Raw genomic sequence first — 25,556 nt, forward strand, 5'->3', positions numbered from 1 at the left:
GAATCCACTGAGCCAGTGCACACCTTAAAATAAATACCCTCCTATATTCACCCATACTGGTCTCTCTAGTCCTCTGTGACCCGTAACGGTATAAATCCTTATAGTCACAGTGCTATGCTCTTAACAGGTGCTTTAAAAAAACAGCTCTGTGGAATGATTGACATTTACATCTCTGAGCAGCTGAGCCTGGCAAGACCTACCAAAGGGCAAGCAGGATCCTTATATCTTGCAGAATATCTTTGCTAAGGGGAGCTCAGGCGGCAGAACAGATGGACACACCTCAAATTCATTCTCTGATATGACCCGTGCTACACCAAGCACCTACTCTGTGCCAAGCCCTGCATTGAAGGCAAGTATGAGACAGCAGACAAGACCAGATGACCTTGGAAAGCCCCAAGTCCTATGGGGGCAACAGGTATAAATAAACAAGCATTGACATCCATAAAGAATTCCAACCTTTGAGAGTAACTGTGTGTGATGATGTGTTCATAATTTTGATTGTGGAAATTATTACACAGTATATACATATAGCAAATCACATTATATACCTTGAATACATACAATTTTTATTTGTCAATTATACCTTAATGAAGCTGGGGAAAAAAGCTTTCTTATTTGGGTTGATACATCATCTTCAGAGTGTGAGCAATAGAATTATTGCCATAACATTATTATTAATAATTAATGAAAATATTTAGTCATTTAAAGAACTACAACCTTTGAGAGCCCGGTACCAGATGGAGACAGCATTGGGTGTGATTTATGGAAGGTGCTTGGGAGCATCTTCCTGGGAGATTGGGAGCATCATGGAGGGTGGCTTGTCAGCTGAGACTGCAGGGATTTGGAGGACCCCTATGTGAAGAAGGAAGGGAGAGTGAATGGGTAGGGAAGGATTCAAGTGAAAGGCTCCAAGGAACATCATGTTAAACACTGAAAAAGAAACTAGAAATGGAATGGAGTAGAAAGAGAGGCTATCAAGGAAGGGGTTTTTTGGAAATACAGAAATTTCATCTGAAACCTGCAGCGCACCCCACACCCATGACAGAACGACAGGTGCAAAGACCCTGAGCAGGAACGAGCTTGGCCTGCTGGGGGAGGCCAAAGAGCCAAGGAGTCCGGAATGTGGGGAGTGGGGAGCAGAGTCCAGGATGAGGGTAGGGGCCAGGCACTGCACAGACATGCAGGGCAGTGCAGCCCAGCACGCACTCTGAATGTCATGAGATGGCCCAGGGGAGGATGATTGAGGTGAGGGTTGGGGTCATATTTACGTTTAAATGTGACTCTGCCATTTCCCACATCATCAACCTCCATGTGGCTGAATTCACTGGACAGTCCTGGGCCTCCCATCATGTAACCCATCAAAACCATTTTGCATAGTTGGTGGCTCCCCTGCTCTAGAAACAGTCTTCACCTGACTTCCAGGGACTCTGTGCTCCTGAGTTTCCTCAAACTCCACTGGCCGCTCCCTGCCAACCTCCTTTGCTCCGTCCACATTTCCCTAACACTGTGACACTTGGCTTTGTGGCTCAGAAGGTGGTTCTCTATCTTGCTTTCACTAATTATTTTGCATGTTATACCTAGAGTCCTCCCCCTACCCCAGGCAAGTATTCCAGTGTGTTTCTTAAGTGTGTCTATTTGTATGCATTCTTGAGAAACGTGCTTTTCTCTGTAATGTGTCATGTTTCATTGTATTGCCCACCTAGTGTCTTCTCAGGGTATAGGTTCTGTCTCAAACAGGACTGTGAGGCCCTTTGGCCTCATCCTCCCCTCCCCTCCCCGCCACATTCTGGGTCTTCCTGGCACCCCAGATCAGCTTTGTCCACCCGTGAGACACGGGGGCCACACAGGCTTTGCCTCAGGCTGCACCAGGACATTCCCCAGAGCTGAGTCCTGTCCACACAGCCTGCTTGCCGGAAACCATGCAGGACCCATTTTCCTCCTGCTCTGATCAAACCCCAAGAACCACATCACCGGGGGCCATGGCAGGGATGACCTTCAATGAAAAAGAACCATTTGCTTATTCTCTTCATAACTGAACACGAGTGAAGGGAAATGTGCATCCACTTAAAAGTTTGGCTCCTCTCTCCACAGACCAAGCCCCTCCACTCCTTCACTTTGTTCAAGTTCAGTCACTTATCTATACTCCAGACATGGCCTGAGCATGCCCTCATGCCAGCCTCATGCAGACACCATGCAGGAAGGGCACAGGATAAGGCATAGGCAGCCTAAGGGCAGCAATGCATAAGGAGAGCACACAGAACTCAGGGAGGAGCCAGAGGTGGCCACTGCCTTTGGTCCTAACCCTTTTTGGGGCCTCAGGGCCCCGCATGTAAAAATGGGCTTCCTAAGAATATCCACCTTGGTGAGATGTGGTGAGGAATGAACATGGCAGTGGTGTGGCTTAACATAGCTGCTAGTAACAAGAAAAACCTAGTCCATGAGACATCTGCTCCACATGGACAGGATGGGGTGACCCCGAGGGGAGGATACTAACTTCCCCCGGTGGTGGGGGTGGGCAACCAGGGAATGCTATACAGAGCAGGTGTCATGTCTCTGGGGTTTTGCAGAGAACAACTAAGCATAGGGTAGTTGCTCCTTGAGTTTTTATTCACTGTTTTAGCAGGAACTATTAACAAATAAAGGCTTTAGTTTCATACAAACAAACTGACAAAAAAGATCTTATTTCTCTAGAAGGTAGGGAAAGTATAAAATTCTGAATTTTCATGTCGAGTATGAGCCAAATTAGAGGAACTCGGCCACCTGCAAACCACTCCCTCCCTCCACGGGAAGGAATTTGAGGCTTCCTAGGTGACCAGGAGCCGGGCTTCTTTTGTTGCCTTAATTTCCTTTCATCTGAGAGAAAATGAAAGCCAGGGTCTTTGTGCTCCAGGCCAAGGCCCAGATGCTGGCTGCCTGCTCCCCAGATGAGACTTCCTGGGCTGCCTCTCCCAGCCTGAACCAGCACCATGTACCCTAGAGAGAGGCCAAGCCCTCAATGTTCCCCTGGGGCCCATGGAGGCCCCTGCCTGAGCCTGTGGTCCTGGGAGCTGGGGAGAAGGTAGAGATGCTGCTGTCAGAGGTCCAGGCTAAGGACAAGTGGGGCAGGTAGGGCAGGTGCTGCTGGCCATGGATGGAAAGGCAGGCAAGTTCCAAGACCTTAGCAGGCCAAGGACTGCTCAGGCCCCTTGGGAGCAGACCTGCTCCCCAGACAGTCACCTGGCAAAGGCAGAATCTCCTCATGACATCTCAGCAGCTTGTCCAACACCAGAAGGCAAGCCTCGCCTATTTAACATGAGACCTTAGGACCAGCCTCCCTGGATCCGAAAGGGCCACTCACTCCCTCCAAATGCACTCAGCCTGCAGGGGATACAAGGTACCAGGGAAAGAGAAAGACTTGAGGGCTTCTGTCTAAGGGGCTGGCCATCTGTGCTAGGAGAAGTTGCTGCTTCTGCTCCAGGAAGCCCAGATAGGACTGGACTGGACTTAGACCACTTACCCCAGAAGTCCAAAAACCCAATCTCTGCATGTCTCTGAGTGGTCAGGGGGCTGGGATTCTAAAGCTGCTGGTCAGTCCCAAACTCCAGCATACCCTGATGGGCCAGGTAAGCCAACTCACCCTCAGTCATCTTCTGGGACACATGAAGCAAACAAAATAGCCCTGTGGTTCTGTCTTCACTTTTCAGACAATTGCCCACGGCTCAACAAGAGCTAGTGGGTTAATCCCCTAATTTCCAGTAACCTCAGGCCTTCAGGACAGAGTCCATGGCCTCATTTCTGAATCTGCTTTGTCATTGTTTGAGCCTGTTACTGGCATGAGACAACAGTGGGGGAGGGGGTATGTCACAGGCTCCTGAGTCAAAGCTCCTAGTTATACATCTAGGTCTAAACACGTGGCTGTGGGACCCCGTGGATTATCCAGACTCTCTGTGCTTTGCTTTCCCCCATCTATAAATGGGATATAAAAGGTACTACCTCATCATGTTGCAGTGAAGAAAAAACGAGATCAGTTATTAGCTGGGTCCCTCGCACATTACAGGTGCTTAGGAGACATCAGTCCTGCTCTAACCCCTGCCACATGCCTGGCCTGGGTGGGGCTTTCTGGAGACCCTGGCTCAGGGCACTGGCTGCCTGTGAAAGGGGGGCCCAGGAGCCCAGGCCCACAAGGAGCCCTGAGGCCTGTTGAGATGTGCTGACCTCACCTGGCACAGGCAAGGGGAGGGAGGGGGAGCTGGTCAGGGTCCAGCTGTTGGGGGAGGGAATTCACTCTTGACAGGGGTGCCTTTTCCACTAAATTAACATTGCCCCAGTCTGAGGGAGCAGCAGGAGAACACCATGCCCATCCTCACATCAAGATCCAACCTCCAGCACCAGGAAGCCCCTGCCTCCAGCCGGCCATGATGATGACAGGACAGGCTAAATGAGAGGGACCTGGCTTTGCCCCGAGGGTTGGTGGGTGGGGAAGGCAATCAGCAGCCAGGCGTCTGGGGAAGAGAAGCATGGCCACCAGGTGCCTCCAGGGTGAGACCAGGCCCAGCTCCTCCTGGCTCTAAAATACAAGCTTCCTGGGAACCTCCCATGGGAACTCGCTTCTTCCGAAATGGCCGTAGCATGCTGTCTTCTGGTAGATGGGCTTCTTCAAGTCCAAATCCCTGCATGTCCAGCAGAAAGGAAGGGCATTGGAAGATGGAACAGGAGCAGGGTTTCTTTCTCCATTTCAAGGACAGGAGGGAGCAACGAACTGTAACACAGCCCTCCTCGCATGGCACTATGCCTCCCCACCGCAGTTGCACACACACATCCTATCTGTGCCATACCCTGGTCTCGTTTTATAGCCCCACGGATGCTTAGCGGTTCAGGGACCAGGATCTAACTCCAGCCTTCCGGTGCTTTTCTCCTCCCACTCCACTTACCTGGCCCAGGCCAATGTTGACACCACTAAGCTCTAGAAACGGAATAGACTTGCTGACTCGATTCCCAGCCATTTGAGCTATTTGGCCTTATATTAATAATTATTTTCCTAAGATCCCCGCCTGCCTCCCAGCTGCTCAGAGATGGCCCCACTGGAGTTGGTGCTGACTGGGCCAGCGGGAACCTGGGGCAGCCTCCTTTAACCTGACCACCAGGCTTTCTGCACTGGGGATGCACTGTGCTGTACCAAGAGCTCACAGACCCTCCCACTTCTGAGAGGCAGAAACATCCTCCTTTCTGCCTCCCTTTCAGGTGAGGTGAGCATCTGGGCAAGGAAGGAGCAAGGTCCTGTGTAATAGCAGCGCATGGCACTTTACCTGACAATGACGCCCGGCCGGAGGTCGAAGTTCTTATGCACCACATCCAGCAGCTCTCGCTCTGTCTTCTGAGAGGTTCCGTAGGTGAAGATGGAAATGGACAGCGGCTCGGCCACACCAATGGCATAGGAAACCTTCCAGCAAGGTGCAGCGTCAGGGATTGAAGCCTCTGTGTGGGCCCTGCCCCTTTCAGAAGCTTTGCCCTTCTTCTGAAGGGACCAGCGGGGACCACATGTCTCTTGCCCCACATGCTCCCCTGCAATTTTCCTGCTATCTTCACTGAGGGCAGTTCTTCTACACGCCCCTCTCCCTGAAGATTCTGGTTTTCCCTCCCCTAGGTTTTCAGAGCCCTGGCCACAGTGCCCAACACAATCACACAATCACAACCTTTGGCAAAGCGTGCAGCTTTCCCACCGGGCCAACATCCCCTCACTCGGGGCAGAACTGGGCAGGGGTCCTCCACTGCAACAGGACGGTGGTGGGTGGAGGGGGCTTACCTGGACAAGCACTCTCCGGCAGAGCCCTGCTTTCACCAGAGACTTGGCCACCCAGCGGGCAGCATATGCGGCTGAGCGGTCCACCTTGGTGTAGTCCTTCCCAGAGAAGGCCCCACCACCATGAGCCCCCCAGCCGCCATAGGTGTCTACAATAATCTTACGGCCAGTGACACCCGCATCTCCCTGCAGAGGGAGAGAAATCAAGATAAGAAGCAGAGCCAGCCCCTAGATGCTGGAGGGGGCTGAAGTACTGTGATGGCAGCTGAACTGCAACTCAGGAAGGATGTCCTGGGGCTGCCCACAGACATTTTCCTAAGACCCCTTAGCCCAGAACTCTGGACTCCACTCCCAGCTCAGTCACTGACGACATACTGAAATCAGGTAACCTGCCAAAGCTTCATTAGAAAGTGCAGAAGGTGGGCCAGGTGTTCTCTGGGGTCACAGCCACTCCCTAATGCCTTTGTTACTGAGTCTGTCACAATGGAGAGATCCAACTGCAGGCAGGAACTGCACTGTCATAAATACAACCCTGGCTGGTGCCACCTAGCAAATGCCACGCTGCCCACTTCCCAAGTGTCCTCTGGGCAACACCAGTCAATAGTGATGTCTTTAAAAGGGTGGGAGTTCTATGTTAAATGATTTGGGGAAGTCTGCCTGCTCTACTCCCCCTTTTAGAGATCCACAGTTCATACTAGTATGTCTAGGCTTTGAGAAGTCCTGCAAGGAAAAACAATAAGTGTTACCTCCTCCTACTCTGTGTTTCTACACTCTACTTGCTACTGGAACCCGGGATGGAGCTCAACTCTGGCAAAGCACACACGGCTGAGGGCCCAGGCAGTGGGCAGCAGCCTCACAGCAGTGCCCTCAACCTCCACCTCCTCACACTTGCAGTACAAGAGAGGGGGCAGTGGTGCCCTGTCTAAAACACCCTGCCCCACCCTGGTGCCCACAACAGCCAGAGGCAGCCTGTGGTGAAGATCTGGAAACAGCCACCCAGGAACAGCTGTCCACGTGCAAATGCTGCAGTGGGGAATGTGCACCAGAGCAGGGTGAGGCGCAGCAGCCGTGGGTAAGGTCGATGGTCACTTGAGATGGCAGGAGTGGGAGGGCCCAGTGGCGCTAAGTGGAGGAAGCCTAGGGACATATCCCCAATTTCTTGCACACTGTCAGACACATAGCAGACCTCCCCAGAGAGTGCACTAAATGTACAGAGGCCAAAATTCACCGACTTTACATTTAGTCCATGGCCAGAGCCAGCTGACCCCCTCCAAGCTATCTCTTGAGGTTTCCCTGCTCTGAGACATAAGCAACCCCAGTAACAAAGACAAACCAGGGCTTCGTTCAGAGACAAGAATGCACCTGGGGACCTCCAATGACAAACCGCCCACTGGGCTGCAGGTGGTAGACGGTGTCTTCGTCCAGGTACTTGGCCGGCACCACAGCCCTGATGACTTGCTCCTTCAGGGCCCTGCGCATCTCCTCCAGCGTGATGTCTTCGTTGTGCTGCACAGAGATGACGATGGTGTGGATGCGCACAGGGATGACTGCGCCATTGTCCTGCATGTACTGAACTGTCACCTGTCCATCAGAAGGGTGGGGGAGATACTGTGAGGCTGAGGCTGAGCGAATGGCACATCGTGGCCAGACACAGGCACCCAGGAGGTGGGCAGGGCTCCCAGGAGCCAAGTGGGGCCTCCTGTCTTCAAAGGGTGTTGGGGGAGTTAATCTGACACATTCTTACGTTCAAAAAATTGCCTGGTGCTGTGGGAAGACTGGGTGTAAGGCCCAGCTATTCCCACATGGGGCCACAATTAGCACTGCTTGTAGACTTGAGTTTCCTCTCAACTTATGACCCACTACATGTCTCCTCTTCTGTCTCAGAGGCTTCCAGGTGCCAGCAAATGTCCCCCTGGCCAAAGCCCTTTCTTGACCCTCTATAGCCCAGGAGGTATCTCTCCTCCTGCCAATGATGCAGATAAGAAAGCCAAGGATCCAAAATGTAAATGTCTTGGTCAAGATCACACAGTCGGAAGAGCTGGGATCTGACCTGGAGCGGCATGGGCTGGTAGACAGGGCTCTTCCGAGAAAAAGGTTGGATGCCACTCAAGACCCTGTGCTGGCCACAGGCCCAATACTGCCGAAAGCAGCATGGACCCACAAGAGCAGGGCTCAGAGGATTTTAGGGACATGTGGTGCCCGCAGGGGTGCAGCTCTGCCAGATGGCCCTGGGAGGGACACTGGCCAGTGAGTGTGGGACTGCTCCCATCCCAGGGCCTGGACAGAACCACGGGGCAGCAAACAGTGGCTCCCTGGGACTGTGCCTGCAGCAAACTCTCTACCTCCCCAAGGCTACTCAGGTATCCATCAAACCCTGGATCTGTATCAAACTCCTACTCTGTGTTCTGCCTGGTCTAAGGAGCAACAAGGAAGGTCCAGAAGAAGCAGGAGAAAGAGTCCTGGCCATGTAAGATCTGCATGAGATGGCCCGATGCACACAGACATCGTGAGCTAAGAGAAGTCCTCAAATGCCAGGCTGTGCACACACACGGCCCTGGGAAAGGGGCTGGAATCTGGGGTAGGGGACTCCCAGGAAAAGAGGCACTGTCTGTGGCAGACTCTAGGACTGGGTCTAGTCTGCATGGAGCCTCAGGAGAAGGTGCACAGCTGGGGAGGGTGCTCAGGCCGTCTCCACTGCTCCCCTGGGTGACTCCACCCCCACCCGGCAGACTCCACGCAGTGGCCTTGCAGAACTGCAGAATAGGGCAGCAGAGCAAAGGGCCCTGAACACGGCGCTTATCTCATCATGTCAGCAAGATGTGGGGAAAAACACACCATGGAAAACACAGCTCTGACCAGGTACAAAAATAGCCATCCACACTGCCACCCAGGCCTCACTATCAGCAGCAGGAATTTGTTCAGGTGGAAAGACCCATCCTGCTCACAGCCAGCAGTCTGGCTGGATGAAGACACTACTTCAAAAACAGGGTGCGGAGCAGGGGACCTAGACAAGCTGTGCCTGGCCCAGGGCCTCTCTCATGGAGGGAGTGTGTAGAGCAAGCCAGGCTGTTCGCAGGCCAGCTGGCGAGGGGCCTCCTGGAGCCCCACAGGAAGCCCGCACCCCCTGAGACTGGAGCTGGCCCACGGTCCTGCCTGTGGCAGGGAAGTGAGGCTGACTCTGGTATCCGTATTGGCATTTTTGAGACAATCCTTCAAAGGAAGGGAACCCCTAAAAGAGCCCATCCCACCCTCCCTTCCTTGCTGACCCCTAAACCTAGAAACCTTCTATTTCATATCTAAGCACAATGAACCTGTTTCAGCAGGTGCAGTAGGTGGTCCCTCTGTTCCTCTCTCTTGCACAAGGAAGAGAAAAAACAGTCAGAGCCGCTGGCTGCCTCCCCTCCCTGTTCTAAGATTTCCCCTTCTGTGAATCTTCACCCTGCTTCTATATCGCAGCACCATTCCAGTCCAGGACAGGACAGGCAGGCCGACATCATGGGCCCCTTTCTTTGGGTGCCATCACTATCTACATGTTTTAGCTCTCCTAACCCACAACCTCCAAGAATACCCAAGGAATGCTGATGGTTCCCATCCCCACCTTGGGGGGTCACGTGGATAACACAGGAAGTCCCAAGGAAGGGTTCCCTTTGGGCATAAGCACGCTTCCCTGCCCCAGTACAGCCAGTATGCAACCTCTGCCCTGTGCATGGCCTGACACTTGCACAAGAAGGAACTCCATCTCTGTACAGCTGGAGTTGTACATGGAGCCACACACAGCACGCTGAGCTATAACATCATGGGTGCCAGATTCCAAGTGCAGGACAAGAGAAGGCGCTGGCGCTGTCTGCTAGTGGCCAGGGATGGCATCCCAGAAGAGGTAGAACTTTGCTGGCCACTGAAGGAGAGGCAAAGACCAGAGAGGGAGCTCAGGTAAAGCAAAGCCCTAAGAAACAAGGGGACAATGAGTGAAATGATGTCGATTAAGCAAAGATGGTGTGGGGCAGGCAGAGGCAGGTAAAGTTGGAAGACCATAAAAGGTTCTGAATGCCAGAATAATAAGTGGATTTCCCCCTTCCCCTTGTAGGAAGCCCAAAGTTGTAGAAAACACTGAATAGATGTTAGGGAATTAAAAATGAGGCCTAAAGGGGATTAGCTGGAATTTCCAAGCAGGGAGTACCTTTGGAAGGATAGGCCACTGATCCTAGCCTGGCTGGGATGATGGCAGCCCTGGGGAAGGCTGAGCTGGAGCGAGAGGGGTGCTTGATGGGGTAAACTGGGGATATGGGTAGGTGGAGAGAGATGGCACTGAACAGGACTGGGGAAGGGCAGGAGGGAGGTGGCAGGGTGCTGCACACGGCAGGCTCTCAGGGCCCATCTGCTTGGAGGGTGATCAGAGAAACCCACAGGTGGGAGTATGTGAAGGTGACAATGGGGTCCACGAGCATGGACACAGGGAGAGAAGTTGTGCAGTATGAAGTGCTGCGAACTTGGGAATCATGAGAGGGCTCATTGGGGTTAAGCAGGGAGGGGATACAGGAGTGAGGTGCCAGGAGGCCTGCGTCTCCACTAACACTTGAATCACCTCAGCCTTCAAATATAGGCCTTGGGTTGATTTCAACACTGCAGGGAGAAGACAGGTCAGGGCCCATGGGGTTGGAGCTGGAAACAACAGACGTAAAGCCTTTTCATGAGAAACAAAGATGAGAAAAAGGGCCATGATGAGACAGACAGCACAGACAGACAGCACAGACAGACAACACAGACACAGCACAGACAGCACAGACACAGCACAGACAGACAACACAGACACAGCACAGACACAGCACAGACAGCCTGTTCAGGACAAAGAGGCCTGAAAATATGGAAGCCAGTTAAGTATGTTTGTGGCAGGATTTGGGGACTCATTAGTCAATGTTTACTAATGAGCAAACAAAAAAAACAGAACTATTCTTTTCATTTCTCTGTATTTTTGAAATTTTTTATAATAAAATGTGGTGGGAAGCATCTCTAGCTGAAGATTTTTCACATAAATAGTTCTTTTCAAAACTGACCATTCTTTGAATGCCCAGATTGAATATTTTGATCTTAAAAATGACACAATCAAGAATTAAGAGGATTTGGGGGTATTAAAGCTTCTGTCTAGGGCTCTCCTGGGGTAATTCAGCTGCTCACCTGAGTCTTAGAGTCAGGCCGCAGCCAGGGCAGGAGGCTGGAGCGCCTGAGGTCCGCCATCCGGGCGTTGAGCTTGTGAGCAAGGATGATGGTGAGGGGCATGCACTCCTCTGTCTCGTCGGTGGCGTAGCCGAACATCAAACCCTGTGGCGAGAGAGCAGGCTGAGCGGCGCCCACCCTAGACCAAGAGGACCGCGGCTCTCTCCAAGCCTGAAATCTCCCTGGTGTGTCCACGCTGATTGGGTCCCTCCTCCATAGAGCTTTCCACTGGCACGTGCAGGGGAAGGACGTCGTCCCTGACCCCCAACACTCTAGGAGGGGGAGACAAGCCCAAACCCAGTGTCAGCAACCACAGCCATCCACAGCACGTCCGTGAAGCTGGGGTTCCCAACTCGCTCCTGGCTATCGTGCTAGGACGAGAGTCCACCCCTCAGTGTGATTAACCCACTGTCCATGAACTTTCCCAGCCAGCTCAACACACAGCTCCCACATGCAGTGCCGAGCTACCTGATCTCCTGCTCCCACATCCTCCTCATTTCTGTCCAGATGGACGCACTGGGCAATATCTGGGGATTGCTGCTCCAAAGCCACCAGCACGTTGCAAGTCTTGAAGTCAAAGCCTAGGCGGAAGCAAAGTGAGCCTAAGTGGGGAACAGGTCAGAAGGAGGGGGCCACAAACTTCCCAATGGATGGCTCGGTTCCTGACATGCCATTTGGTGTCAGCGTGGGGGTTCCCTAACTAGCCAGGGTCTGTCTAGGCCCACAGCTGAGGCCCAGGATGGGAGAGGCCCTGCACCTTCCCACCCTATCATGTAGAACTCTTTGGCCAACCAAAATTCTCCGTGGTGCATTTTACTGTGCTCAATTAGACCTTGGTTAACACACACACACACATCCTACAGAGACCTGCAGATTAAAACAAGGTGATGCCAAGGCTCCTCTGGCTGAGGACGGTGGCTGACTCATACCCTGCCCCTTAGGCTCTCCTACAGGTGCCTCCCAGAATCTAGTTTGAGCATCACTGCACTAGGAGAAAATAAAGAGCCCTTTTGATACTGTCACTCAGAAGCCCAGCTGTATGCCTGACACAACTATTAAACATACTGAACAAATACAGTGTACATGAACTATCCAGACAGACTCCCCAAGCCAGGGTCCTCTGACCCTGAGAGGTACATAGAGTCTGGGGCAAATGGAAAAGCCACCTGCCCTTTCCCATCTACAAAGCTGAGGCACAGGGTGCAGGCCTGCTACCCCTAGCACGCGAGGCACTGGTTTGGGGAAGTCTGGACTCGCAGTAGCTCAGCCCTGGGAGTCCCATGAGGAAACTGCTGTGCACCGAGACCGTGCGCACCTCCTCACAGCTGTGCTGGGCTCAGTCACAGGGACTGTGAGAATAAGGGACTGAATACATGGACGCCCCCACCACAAGGTCAAGCATAGTGACACACTCACTCTCCAAACCCCCACAGCCATCTTCTTTCCCATCTATTCTCCTACCCACACAGCCTGAAAGGGCTTACAGAGAAAACACACAGATCCAAGCTGCTGTTTCTGTACAAGCTTCTACTGCCAAGGAATAAAACTGAAGCTTTTCAGTCTGACACAGCCCTTGCTCCTGGGACTCCTTGAGCCGACATGAACTCAAGTTTAGCCATCAGCATGATATACTTTTCCATCTCCACTAGGTCCCTGCCTAGAACGTTCTACCTCCAGCTCACACCCCACATGCCCAAACCCTACGTCCACTCTCAGTGCATGTCCCTGGACCTGCCTGCAGTTCATTAGACATAATGCCAGGAACTTACCCCGGGGCACCTCATGTTGCATCATATACCCTGGGAGTATCAGGTCACCTTTGCCCTTTACACCCTCCTGTTTCCTAATGAATGTTTTTGAATGCACAAATCAATGAACAGTCTTTAAAGAACTGCCAAAGGCTGTCCTGTTCTGCACTGAACATTTCAGTTTACCTAATCACTGTCTGTCTAAATAATGAATCTCCCCAGGGCTCAAAAATCAAGCAAGGGCTCCAAGGAATTTGGAAAAACAGAACTTAGGGGACCAAGAGGGGAGGTACAGGACTTGGAAAGGACAATGAGCCCAGCAACACCGCAGCCAGGAGCAACGAGGAGCCACTGGCCTGAGACCCTGCTAAGGCTGTTCCTGTCCACTGAGCACAGGTAAATGGACAAGCTTGGGCACAGGGAACCTCAGCCAGCTGAGCTCAACTCAGCCACGGCTGGGCTCTCGCTCATTTCTCCCTTTCTAGGGAACATTGCCTCCTGGAAAATTTCCCTCCTGCCTAATGCAGAACAAGTTTTGCACTTGAATAAGGTCTAAATGTACATAAACAAATTGGCTTTTTTTTGGTAGAACAGGCTCCGTGTGGTAACGCCTCAGGAAGCTGCAGCTCTGGGACAATGTGTTTCCTCTGTGAATACCCTCATGTCCCGACCAGGAGAATTAACTGGTTCTTACTGCTTCTCTTCCCACTGAGTCTCAAAATCACTGTCATGCACTCAACCAATATTAATTGCTCATGAGTGCTTTGGGCTGCACCAGGCCATGGCTGGACTGAACCTCTGCGAGTCTGCACCATCATACCATGAGTGGGCTCTCTCACTTACAAACGGGGGTCCAGCACCCTGACCCACAGGATGCCACACATCACCCTAAACAACCATTATGTGACACAGGCAGAAATGAACACCTTTAAAGTCATGCTTCTCTCTGTGCATCTTGATTACAGGTGTATAGCTAGGCAGGATGACCTGGAAGTGGGTCTTTTTGCCATGGCGTGAGGTCATCACATCTCTCACAGTGATTTCAGAGAATTAGGGAAAGAGCTAACAGAGACCCAAAATGAATTTTTCTTTAAAAATTAGAATTGCCTGAACATCTAATGCCAGAGACCAACGTGGAGACTCTAAGTATTGGGGCCAGAGCCCTGCCCAGGAAGCCAGCATGGACAAAGGGCCCCTGAAGCTCCTGCAGAATGTGATCGCATACAGGCCCTCCGCACCTGGTGTCTGCTCTCTGGGTCCTTTGCTGCCCTCCAGGCTGTGCCGCTGCCTGGCCTACTCAGTCTCAGATGTTGGAATCTGCTTCAAAGCTCTGCTAGGGCCTGTGCCCCTTCCCTGGGTGGTGGCCCCACACTATGTAGCACTCGTGCTAACCTGGACCAGCCTCGCCTGCTGTCAGCACCAGTTCTGGACTGAGTCATCTTGCTCCATGTCTATGATTGCAAGTAGGTTTAGTGGAAGCACAGGAGTCCTCAGCCTAGTGGCTGCTTACCCTGTGATCTCACACAGACTGTTCACCCCTCTAGGCCTCCATTTCCTCGTCTGCATAAGTACATAAATGATTAAGACAACACAAGAGACTATCACCAGTGCCTGGCAGGGAGCATGTCCCCAAAGGAGGGCAGCCCCCTTTATTCAGTGCATTTTTCTCTTCCAAAGCCTTTGGCAGCGCCAAGAAGGCAAGGCCTAAAACAAGCCCAGTCAACAACAGATGGGCATGTGCTGGGCCCACTGGGCATAGTCGCCTGTTGGCTATCCTTATGCCAGAGTCTTTGACCCCTGGAACCTGACAGACAAGTGTAGGAGTGTTTTCCTCCTGGTAGTATTGATACTCCCATCAGGCTGAAAGGCACAGGTTTGACTCAGCACCGGGGTCTCTATCAGCAGAGAGCAACAGGGATTTCAGACCCGGAGGCCTGCCCTCACCCTTGGCTGAGTCATCGTAGCCGATGTGCTTGATGGTGTCCCTCACCACCCGCTGGTAGTCCACCATGGCCATTGAGGTGATCTCACCACACAGCAGCACCATGCCGGTCTTGCACACCGTCTCTGAAAGGGAGTAGGGAGCGAGGAGAGTTAGCAGCCAAGTGCCAGCAAAGGGAAGCTCACATTCCCAGACCTCTCACAGTGCAGACAGAAAAGACACAGGAGGGGCCTTACGAGGAATGGATTCCAGAAGGAAAATAGAAACGCCAATAAAAAGAAAAAATCCCAGCACCAAGCACTGAGCATCTTCCAATGCTGTCTTGGAAAGAGTCAGTCATAAGCTGTGATCCTGGACAACTTATTTAACCCCTCTAAGTCTCTGTTCCCTCATCTATTTAATAAAGCTATTTATAAGACTGCTATGTGGATTAAAGGGAGATGATGGTTGTATGTAGCTGTCATAAAGAAGGTAGTCCACACATGTGACCCCCCATCCCCCACATTGCTAAACCTCCACTGCAGGCTTTAGGGAGTGGGATCTGGACCAAAAAAAATCAAAGCAGGCCAACCTTCTCTCCAGATATTTACAAAGATATAAGGGTAGAATCTACCTTCAGAGGGGCATGAGTCCCTGTAGTATTCAATACAGGGCTGAGGATGCAACCAGAGAGGGAAGGATGGGTCTGTGCAGTGGACAGGACATGACAATGACAGTAAGGAGAGCAAGGCTCTGGTCTTCACACTGGGGCACCCTACCCCATGGCCTTGGCCAGGCCCTGATGCAGAGGGTACCGTGATCCTGTCTCTAAAATGAACAGGCTGGACCTGATCACCCTGGGGCCCCTCCAGGCTCCAGAGTCCATGACTCTGCCACTGTGCCACAGGCTTCAAGCCAGGCAAAGGTTTTCCTGCCAAACAACTTATCCCACAAATAAAGGTGAAGATCTTCAGCCTACATGAGTCTTCAGACACAATAAATTATGGAGATGGGAGCCAGGGCTTCAGTACTTTAGTTTAACATTAATGTCTCTTAGGAAAGCCATTGATTTATTGAAAAACAATTGGTGAAGATGTTGCCTTCCTGTTGCTATTAAATGGGGGACACTAATTATTTTAAAACCTAAATCATACCACAAACTAGGAAAGAAAACAAGAGAAGAAGCCAGGTATCTGTGCAGCCAACAAAGGCTCCTACAATGAGGATGCAGCTTATAACCATCTAGGCAGCTACCTGTGTTTCAAGCTCTTTCATCCCGTCTGGAAGATTTGCCTAAGAACTTTGAAAGACCTCCTTGTTCCCAATGAGATCAAGCATCAGAAAGGCCATGTGCTGGTCCAACCCTCTGCTATTTATGGTTGCTATGACATTTAACGTTAGATTCTTGCTAAAAATAATTATCTATTTGTTTCATGGTTAGAAATGTTTTTCCTCCCTGTTACTACACAGGGGAGGTCTCATAATTGAGAAATCTACTGCAGAGCAGAGGACATGGATTTTGGAACTGAGGAGTATGGCTCGTTTGTCTTATACCCATGATTAATTTCTCAGTCTAGCCCACTTAGGTCTCCAGCAGGGAGGGATCGGGTGTTTCTTACCACAGGCCACCTTGGCATTGGGGTCTTGCTTGAGATGGGCATCCAGCACTGCATCACTGATCTGGTCACAGATCTTATCTGCACAAGAGCAAATATGGGTCAGAATCACAAAAATATTCGGGATAACAAATTGAAATATTAAAATAATTAGATATCGACTTTTCAGTTTACATATCAACTTATCTACCAGAGGGAAAACACTTTTTTTAAGTATAAGAAATTAGAAATACTTTGAAATTTTTATTTATTTCCATTCCTGCCTAATTTTGGATGACACGTATTATATAAAGTCATAGAATGCCCTAAAAAAGAAATACCTTTTTTTTTTTTTTGAGATGGAGTGTCGATCTATCACCCAGGCTGGAGTGCAGTGGTGCGATCTCGGTTCACTGCAATCTCCACCTCCCGGGTTCAAGCAATCCTCCCACCTCAGCCTCCCAGGTAGCTAGGATTACAGGCTTGTGCTACCACGCCTGGCTAATTTGTTTTGTATTTTCAGTAGAGATGGCGTTTCACCATGTTGGCCAGGCTGGTCTTGAACTCCTGGTCTCAAGTGATCCGCCCACCTCAGCCTCTGAAAGTGCTGGGATTACAGGTGTTAGCCACTGCGCCCGGTCAAAATCAGCTCTTCTAGGAGTCTAACGCAACTCACACATAAACAAACACACACGCATTCTTCTAAATAAAAAGTCTCTCATTCCTTATCATGTTCCCTTTAATTCTAACATCTACAAAAGTCCTGAAAATGAACTTAAAAATAGTTAAGAAGTCAATTTTACCTCTTTGCCAAGAGGTAAAATCAGACGGCTCAAACAGCTGCATTGCATGGCAGGTTCCACAAGATGCAATGCACCGTATATAAAACACCACACCCAAGTACATGACTCCACCCATAAGAATTCTACAAGATAACCCCTATACATCACTGTTGTTTTGCAGAATACTTCCATAAGCAGCTCTCAGATCTCCCACATGGTCACTCAGCCTCCCGAAAGCCAGGTGTCCTTAGAGCTGGGCTTGACCTCTTCAATTACGGTAGGACTGACAAGGGTTCAACATGAGCTGGAATTTGATTTTATTCTTCCACTATTTGCCTTAAAGACTCTGCAGGGTCTAAAATGTAAAGCACTAAATGGTGCTTGTAGGAAAATCTACTCTTGCTTTGGGGTTATGCAAACTGTCAATACCTACAAATTAAGAAATAAAAGTGATCTCTATCTACATATATTATAGCTCATTCAGTGTTAAGAATACCCACAGTCTGCTCTTAATAGAGTAATATGTTTTTGTTAAGAATCCAGATCCAGAATCAAGCAGTTTGGCTCTCAAAAGCAGATGTTAAATTCTGTAATTAAAGATATTCATTAATTCCTTAATCTTTCCTTTAGAAACTACTGCTAAACATATGTTTGAGGTTGTGTTTTGTTTGTTTGTTTGTTTGTTTAATCTAGCCTCCTGCCAGTGGCAGACTCTGGTAGTACCTTTAGGTTTGTCTGAGCCCTTAGCCTCTACACACTTCTACCACTGAAGGCCTCTCGCTGATAAAATATCCTAAAATAAATACATGCTGGCCACCTTAGGCTTACCCATCAGAGTTCCTAGAAGCTTGCTGACTGATCATTGATTGTGAATGTCTCTGCCTGTGCAGACACAGCTCACAGGCTCCCACTCTGCCTAGGGAAATCCAACAGGAGAAGGAACAAAGCTGGAGTCCAGCAGGGGCTTCCAGATAGCACCACACACAAGACAATGCCCAAGGAGGTTGTTTCTGAATTGTTTTTGTTTTTGTTTTGGCTTTCAAAATTTTTATCAATATCACTTAGTAGGCTTAAGATAGCCAGTAGTTGTTTTTTTGGAAAACCAGAGAAGAAAACCTTTATCTTTCTAGCAGAGAGGAATTCAGCAATGGAATGACAAGCAGAAAGTCACCTAGCCTCCATGGAAACTGACTTACCTGGACAATTACAATGGCAAGTACAAGGGATGATTAGACAAATTGATTGGCTGTCATTAAGTATACAAAACAATCAACTGATTGGCTGGCACGTTCATTCTCAGTCCTCTGAGCACATTGCTGCTGCGCACAATGGACCATTCTTGGGACCACTAGCCGCTGCATGCCAAAAAACCCACTTCCTCCGGGTGGAGTGAATCTTTCTCCTAACCTATACATGAGGCTCATAGCCATGGAACTGATCAGAATGTGTCAGAAATCAGCAATGTATCTGAGATTGAAAATACAGTAAACCTAGATACTTTATACAGTTATGCACAATGAAAGAGGCTATTTACATTGAACTGAGCTAAGTCACATAAAAAACTCAATTCAATTCAAGGTTTTTCAACAGCTGCACTATTAACATTTTGGGCCAGATAATTCTTGAGAGGCTGTCCTGTGCACTGTAGGATGCTTAGCAGTGTGCCTGACCTCTACTTAATACATGGCAGTAGCACCTTACCCCCACCTCCTATAGTTGTGATAACTGCAAATGTCTCCAGACAGTACAAAATGCTCTTGGGGGTTGTGGGGCAAAACTGCCACCAGTCAAAAACCACTGGCTAAAGTATATGGAAGGAGTAGTGCACTGAGGTGTCCAAAGCCAAGTTACAAGGTAGGAAAGATAAATATCTTTGAGGAAGAACAAGAGCAAGGAAGATGGAAAAAGGCAGACTTGGCAATAAGTTAGCAAACACTCGAATGAATTTTGAAGAGGGACTTAACTATAGAAGTCTGTACATCTATCCCCCAGGGGTCTCCAAGAGCAGTGGTTCTCACCCCAGAGCATCAGCATCTCCTGGGAACTTGTCAAAAATGCAAATTCTCGAGCCTCTCCCAAGACCTACTGAATCAGAAACTCTGGAGGGTGGGGCCCAGCCCTCTGTTGTCTTGACAAGCCCTCTGGGGGATTCTGAAGCTCCCTGAAGTTTGAGAACCACTGTCCTACACTTGAGGCTCTGAATGTCCTGGTCCTAGTTCTCACCGTCATCAAGGAAGCTTCTCTCACTTCCGCACATCACAGTCTACCTACTTTTCAGGGACCAAAATCAATGCCTAAATTTTCTTCCTGTTTAGAAGGTCTTCTATTCTGCTCTTAGAGAATGTTATGGAGTCCCCAGCACCTAGAGGTCTACCCCAGCAGTGACCAGGGTGCAGGCTTTCATGCCTAAGTTGCACATGCTTCACATGCAAAATTTAGTCACCCATGGTCTTGTTTCAGGAACATTCCCTGTTCACTTAAATTGGCCATGGATAATAGATTAAAGCTTTCCTAAAAAAAAAAATACATATAAAAAGTTAAGACCTGATCATATATTTTGCATGTGTCATACTCTTAGCCAGCCAGCTGCTACTCCCTGTCTTGGACCCACTGTGCTGGCGTGCTGGTGGTGGGCCACAGCACGGCTTCATCAGGAGGGACTGTTTTATGAAACTACTCCATGCTGTTTCTCTAGAGATCCCTTCTGGTAACTCACACACATTGCTCTGAAGAGCTCTGGTAAAAGTGACTCCTACAGGTACGAAGTTACAGTCAGATAGGAGGAATGAGCTCTGGCATTCCATTGCGCAGTAGGGTGACTGAAGGGCTAGAAGAGGGAATTTTGAATGTTTTCACCACAAAGAAGTAGTCAATGTCTGTGGCAATGGGTATGCCCATTATCCTAATTTGATCATTAAATGTTATATTCATGGATCAAAACAACACACGGTACCCCATAAATATGCACAATTATTATGTGTCAATTAAAACCATTTGTAAGTGACTCCCTCAGTATAGGCTTGGAATGATCGTTTTCCAGTCAGTCCAAGACAGCCTACTTACCCGGGTGTCCCTCTCCCACAGACTCCGATGTGAACATGAAGACTCCTTCACTTAGAGAGTGGTCACACAAGCCATCCACCGGTCCATTCATCTTCTCACACTTCTCCACTCACGCTTCTTTCAGTGAACAATTTTGAGGCTGTGACTTTGCCTGAGTTTTTTCTTCTTCTTCTTCTTCTTCTTCTTCTTCTTCTTCTTCTTCTTCTTCTTCTTCTTCTTCTTCTTCTTCTTCTTCTTCTTCTTCTTCTTCTTCTTCTTCTTCTTCTTCTTTCAACCCAACAGGCTTGTCTTTGGCAGAGCCACGGGGATCACTTCTGCCTAACTGCCTGTGAGCACGTGAGAACAGGCGAGGACTGCTGAGAAGGGAGGGAGTGGATGGAACACGGGATGTGTCCCTCCCTCCAGCTTGCCACAGCTTGCTCCTGAGCGACTCCTATATATGGAAAAGCGAAAGTGCCTGAAAAATCATGTGAGAAAATTGGAGGAGTCCATTTCCTAAGAGGGGGGTCTTCTTACCTGGAGGAATTTCAATTCTTATCCCTGACTTTCCAAACTCTAAGTACCTGGTCAAGGTAAGGTAAAGAAGGCTGTATAGTTCTGCAGAATTGAAGCTCCTTTGGGACTCTCCTTCAGCTCTTAGCCAATCTTGGTAGTGCTCCAGAGTTCACAACCCACCTTGGAGAGCAGGGGTCTGTGGTCACCCAGAGATACAAGCAGGCAACAAGAAACTCTTTCTCAGAGATATGGTTTAGGCTAAGATTGCAACGGTGCCTTTGCTGTTGGGTGTCCCCTCCTCCCCTGCGTCTCATCTGGATTGGTCTCTTCCCATTCTATCTTCTCAGGGAGAGCAGGAGCACGCACCTGTATTCTGAGCCAGCTGTGATGTTACACAACAGATTCATTTTAGAGGAAAAGCTTTGAGTCCACGTGTTTCTGCTAACAGAAACCACCTAACCTGTCAACTTCTCTAAAAGGCTGGCAGGCATTTTAACAAGCAAGATCTTTAAAAAGTATTTATCTGGGGAGGTTACAGAGAACAATGTGTGTGTGTGTGTGTGTGTGTGTGTGTGTGTGTGTGTTTTAGAAAAAAATGCTTTTGAGAAATGGATTCATTACAGGGAAATTATCAAAGTCCAGTTTCCCAAAGCTTCCGGGTTATAAACATCTACATATTCAGTTCTATACATGTAATAAACATCGTGTTCACATAACTCTTGCATTATTTTTGCTTTGACCAAAAAAAGTAGTAAACAGGATTATATCTTTAGTTCATGTACTAAATGACAGCGTCTCACACTCTCAGATCCAGCTGCATCCTCAGACCCAAGGAACAATGGGGAATTGAGACCACAGAAAATGAGGATGGGTGGAGAAACCAGTTCCCACTAGAACGCAATAAAAAGTAATCAACCATAACCTTGTGCATCAAAGCTTGGACTGTGGGAAGCAAAAGTTAGGAAGCAATAGCATCACCTAACAATTCTGGTGACCAAACCCCCCTCTGAGTTTATTATACAAGCATTTGGAAAAATTTTTTCTGGCACACATTCTGGTGCTCCAAAGCTTGAGTTTTGCTAACTGATGACCAAACATCATCCCTTCAGGGAATTAAAGCAGTATTAAGGTGACCTCTTCTGGAATAAAGTAAGGGATGTTACATATGCATAGCCAATCAACGGCATTTAACAAGGAGTGAACTGAAGTGCTTAGGCACAAGACTGTTGAAAGTTCAGAGAGGAAAAGGCCACTGGGAAGGGATGGACAAACGAGGAATCAAATAGGGACTTTAGACAACATCGCCTTGTCATTGCCAGCACACAGGACTCCTCTGTTTGCACTTAAGCTATTTCAACATTGCTGGCCCTTAGTAAATTTCTTCTGGGTACATTAGTTTTAAACCTAGAGGCAATATGAGCTAATGTTTAATTTGAACTGTAGAACTAGGTGACCTTAGCAGTTAAAATTGTATGATAACAATTATGGTCCAAATTTGATTTAAGAACAAGATGATGTGTAAGTAGCAGGTGCTCTTCAAGGTTTCTAGAGTTATCAGGAAGACAGAAAACAAAGCAGTAGCTGCCTTCTGAATTCCATAAGTAACAGCACCATGGGGTGGAAGACGTCAGGGTGGGGAGACGATCTGTTACACAGATATGTGTGCAGGGGGCTTTGGCAGCCTGGATGCCAATTCAGGGTGTGAGGGAGGGATCTGAGAGGCACCTCGTTAAAAACTCATCTCAAGTATGAGTTTCATTTAAGACCCCAACTAAATACTAGGATGCCTTATATTCTTCTAGCAAGTAAATGTTAAGAAGCAGTACACGGAGCATGGTGGATGGAAGTGCAGGCTTCTGGACTAGGGTCCAACTTTTGCCTGTAACCTCCCATGCAGCATGGAGAAGGCTTCCTAACCTTTCTAATCTGTTGTTTCTTCTGCTGTAAAGCGGGTTAAATAATTACCTACCTCCTAGTGTTATTTTGAGAACTAAATGAGGTCATTTAGGTATGATGAGTATTGGACAAAGTGCTAGCACACAATACAAATTTAATAAATATCAGCTAATATTATTAAGCAGTCTATTTACATACATATGATTTTCCTCTGAACAAAAATAGATTATGGTATTTGGCATCTCGCTTTTTCCCCCCCACAATATATCATGGCCCTCTGTTCACATCTCTAAATACAGATAGGCCTTATGTTTTTTTGTTGGGGGGGGATGAAGTCTCACTCTGTCACCCAGGCTGGAGTGCAATGGTGTGATCTCAGCTCACTGCAACCTCCGCCTCCCGGGTTCAAGTGATTCTCCTGCCTCGGCCTCCTGAGTAGCTGGGATTACAGGTGCATGCCACCACACTCAGCTAATTTTTGTATTTTTAGTAGAGACAGGGTTTCACCATGTTGGTCAGGCTGGTCTCGAACTCCTGACCTCGTGATCCGCCTGCCTCAGCTTCCCAAAGTGCTGGGATTACAGGCGTGAACCACTGCACCCAGCAGGCCTTATTTTTTAATACTTGAATAGTATCCCACAATAAGGATGTACCGTAAATTATTAAACCATTCATTCCTCAGTGGTTAAATATTTTCAACTTCTCCAGTTATTTCACATCACTGTAATGCTGCAGTGAAGGTCCTTATTCATCAGTATGTTTCTGAAAAAGATAATAATGGAAGGCTCTGGCAGTGCAGAACTAGCCAAAAGATTTCACTTTTGCAATGAATTTTACCTGATAAAAGAAGTAGCAATTCAACCAAGAGTTAAAATTGTAGTTTCAATCTACCCCCTTCAGAAAGAATTGGCAGATCTTAGCAAAGATGTAATTACTTTGAGAGTTGAACCTACAAGGACTTCATGGCCCTAATTTACCATCATAAACACAAATTAAGTCCTCCCTTACGCACAGCCTGTTCCCATCTCTCTTATGCTTGAATTGTCCCAATGGCCACTCCAAGCCCCAAACTCCACACTGGACTGATTACCTAAGTCCAATGTGTCAAAGGCACACAGTTGATCTCACTGACATGCAGCAGCCTTGAACTCTGAAGCTTCACTGACAAGCCTCTGGAGAAACTTGGCTTTCAAAATAAATCTCTCTTTCAGTCAGATTTACCCCGATGAATCTCTGAATATAAAACATCCAGTGGAAGACTGTTTCCAATAAGCAGTGCCTGTAAGTCCCACTGAGCAGTTTAGTGATGGAGCTTCGAGGGCACCTGACCCTAGGCAGCACCACGGGGCCGCAGGGGTGGTGGGGAGGCCCTGCCAGATGGTACCCTTTGCTGGCTCTGCACTGCCATGCCTGATGGGGAGGCCACAGGGAGGACCCTAGGTGCAGAGGTGGGGGGTGCAGGTGTTGTCTAAGTGCAAACATTTCTAAACTTTGGCTAGAAGCTCCTCTGACTTAAACGGCTAAATAATGAAATATTTTCAAGTGGATATACTTCTTTTGCCTCATTAATTTAAGCACAAACTTTTCCTGTAGATGCCACTCTGGAGCATGAATAAGTTACTTATGAAAGAAAGATGAAATTGATTCAGATTGTACATTTTTGAAATTTTGGTAATTTCAACAATATGTGACCTTCAATGGGTAAAATTCCAAATAAGCACTTGTTGGGCTCAGAAAACAATATCACAAAGTCTGTCCCCTTGGCATGCTGAAGACTTTGAACTGAAGGGGACTGAAGGGGCCTCAGAAGCAAGGTCGCTCTGACCTTCTCTCCCCTCCTCCTGTCTCCCATCTCTCTTTCTTCCCTGAAGCAAGTCATAGAAACCAGAATTCCTCTCCCCAAGGTACGTCAAGAAACTAAAACTTCTCTCCCTGAGAGCAAGCCATAAGATGTAGAAAGACCACTCTTCCCTTCTCCCTTGAAGACCCTCAGTCCAGAGGGTCCTGCTTCATACCTGGGAAGAAGGAATGCTGCACAGAGAGGCCAAGAAGAATATGAAAAGGCAGGCCTTGCTGGGTCCTAACCCCTCACCTAAGTCTATTACCATTAGGTCAAACCCATTGTCCAATCACATTCCTACAGGGACTATCCATTCTTCATACCTAAGCATAAAAGTAGACAGTTTTCCCTGGATCTTTGGATCTTCATTTCTGAAGGCTCCTGTGTCACATGAAACTTTGATTAAACCTGGGTGATGGGATCATTCACACCTCCATACCTCAGCATCACTGCAATATATCTTAGTAATACATCTCCACATGTACCCACTGAATCTAAAATAAAAGTTGAAAAAAACAACAGAAAGGAAAACACAAACAGGTTACAAAATAAATTTTACAGAAAGATCTTAATTTTGCTTATGTGCAAAATATATCTGCATAGACAAGTGAAGCAAATACATGAAAGCATTTAGATATCAAAATAACAAACAGAACTTTTATAAAATAAATGTATTATGCTTTTCCCTTGTTAATCCGTCTTTTGTTATAAGAGCATCAGCTGTGACCCTTATGATGGGTAAGGAAAGCATAACCCCTTTCCACCCCTACACACCCATATACAACTCCTATTCTGAAAAGGAAGAAAGACATGTTGAAAGACTTAATGCAAAAAGCAGGACTCAAGCTAGGGCCCAAAGGAATTATAGAACTTAGAAAGGCAGCAGGAAGACAGAGAGGGTCTGGAAGGGAAAACTTCCCCAGCCACAGCTGGTGAAGTTAGTGCAGAAGAACATTGCCCCAACCCCACCTGGGGAGGGTGGGAGCAGATAACTGGGCAGGGAGGTAGTGGCTGGGAAGCCAGGCACTCTAAGCAGTAAGTAGTCCTCTAGAAAAGCAGTGAAATGGGTTTCATTCTGACAGTGTAGAGTGCAAGTTAGATTTGAGAAGGAAGACTCCAAAATCAGAGAGAAGAGTTAAGACTCTTGCCTTGATTGAGGAATAACCTAATGAAGAACAGACCCTAAGATGTTCATGCAATATAATGAAATCCAGCTGTGCATTGTC

General features: G+C 48.4%; 1 protein-coding gene across 1 annotated transcript; it reads right to left on the bottom strand.

Moving 5' to 3' along the window:
- Positions 1–552: 552 nt before the first annotated feature.
- Positions 553–20,237, bottom strand: MAT1A (methionine adenosyltransferase 1A). The gene is made up of 9 exons (XM_034930984.2): positions 20,100–20,237; positions 16,279–16,356; positions 14,683–14,805; positions 11,459–11,571; positions 10,952–11,095; positions 7,142–7,360; positions 5,783–5,965; positions 5,286–5,419; positions 553–4,649 (listed from the first exon to the last, which is right to left on the bottom strand). Exons 1-9 carry the CDS (start codon positions 20,188–20,190, stop codon positions 4,547–4,549), a joined length of 1,188 nt encoding a protein of 395 aa, XP_034786875.1. The 5' UTR covers positions 20,191–20,237; the 3' UTR covers positions 553–4,546.
- Positions 20,238–25,556: the final 5,319 nt, after the last annotated feature.

The sequence above is a fragment of the Pan paniscus genome, chromosome 8, assembly GCF_029289425.2.
Source record: "Pan paniscus chromosome 8, NHGRI_mPanPan1-v2.0_pri, whole genome shotgun sequence".
Lineage (NCBI taxonomy): Eukaryota > Metazoa > Chordata > Mammalia > Primates > Hominidae > Pan > Pan paniscus.

Bases quoted from the DNA above. Each gene is read 5' to 3' on its own strand.
- MAT1A (XM_034930984.2), bottom strand. From the start codon at position 20,190: ATGAATGGACCGGTGGATGGCTTGTGTGACCACTCTCTAAGTGAAGGA. The intron at 5,420-5,782 runs GTAAGCCCCCTC...CCTTGCTGGAAG, and splicing joins GCCGGAGAGTGCTTGTCCAG to GTTTCCTATGCCATTGGTGT. The intron at 4,650-5,285 runs GTAAAGTGCCAT...CTGGACATGCAG, and splicing joins CGGCCGGGCGTCATTGTCAG to GGATTTGGACTTGAAGAAGC.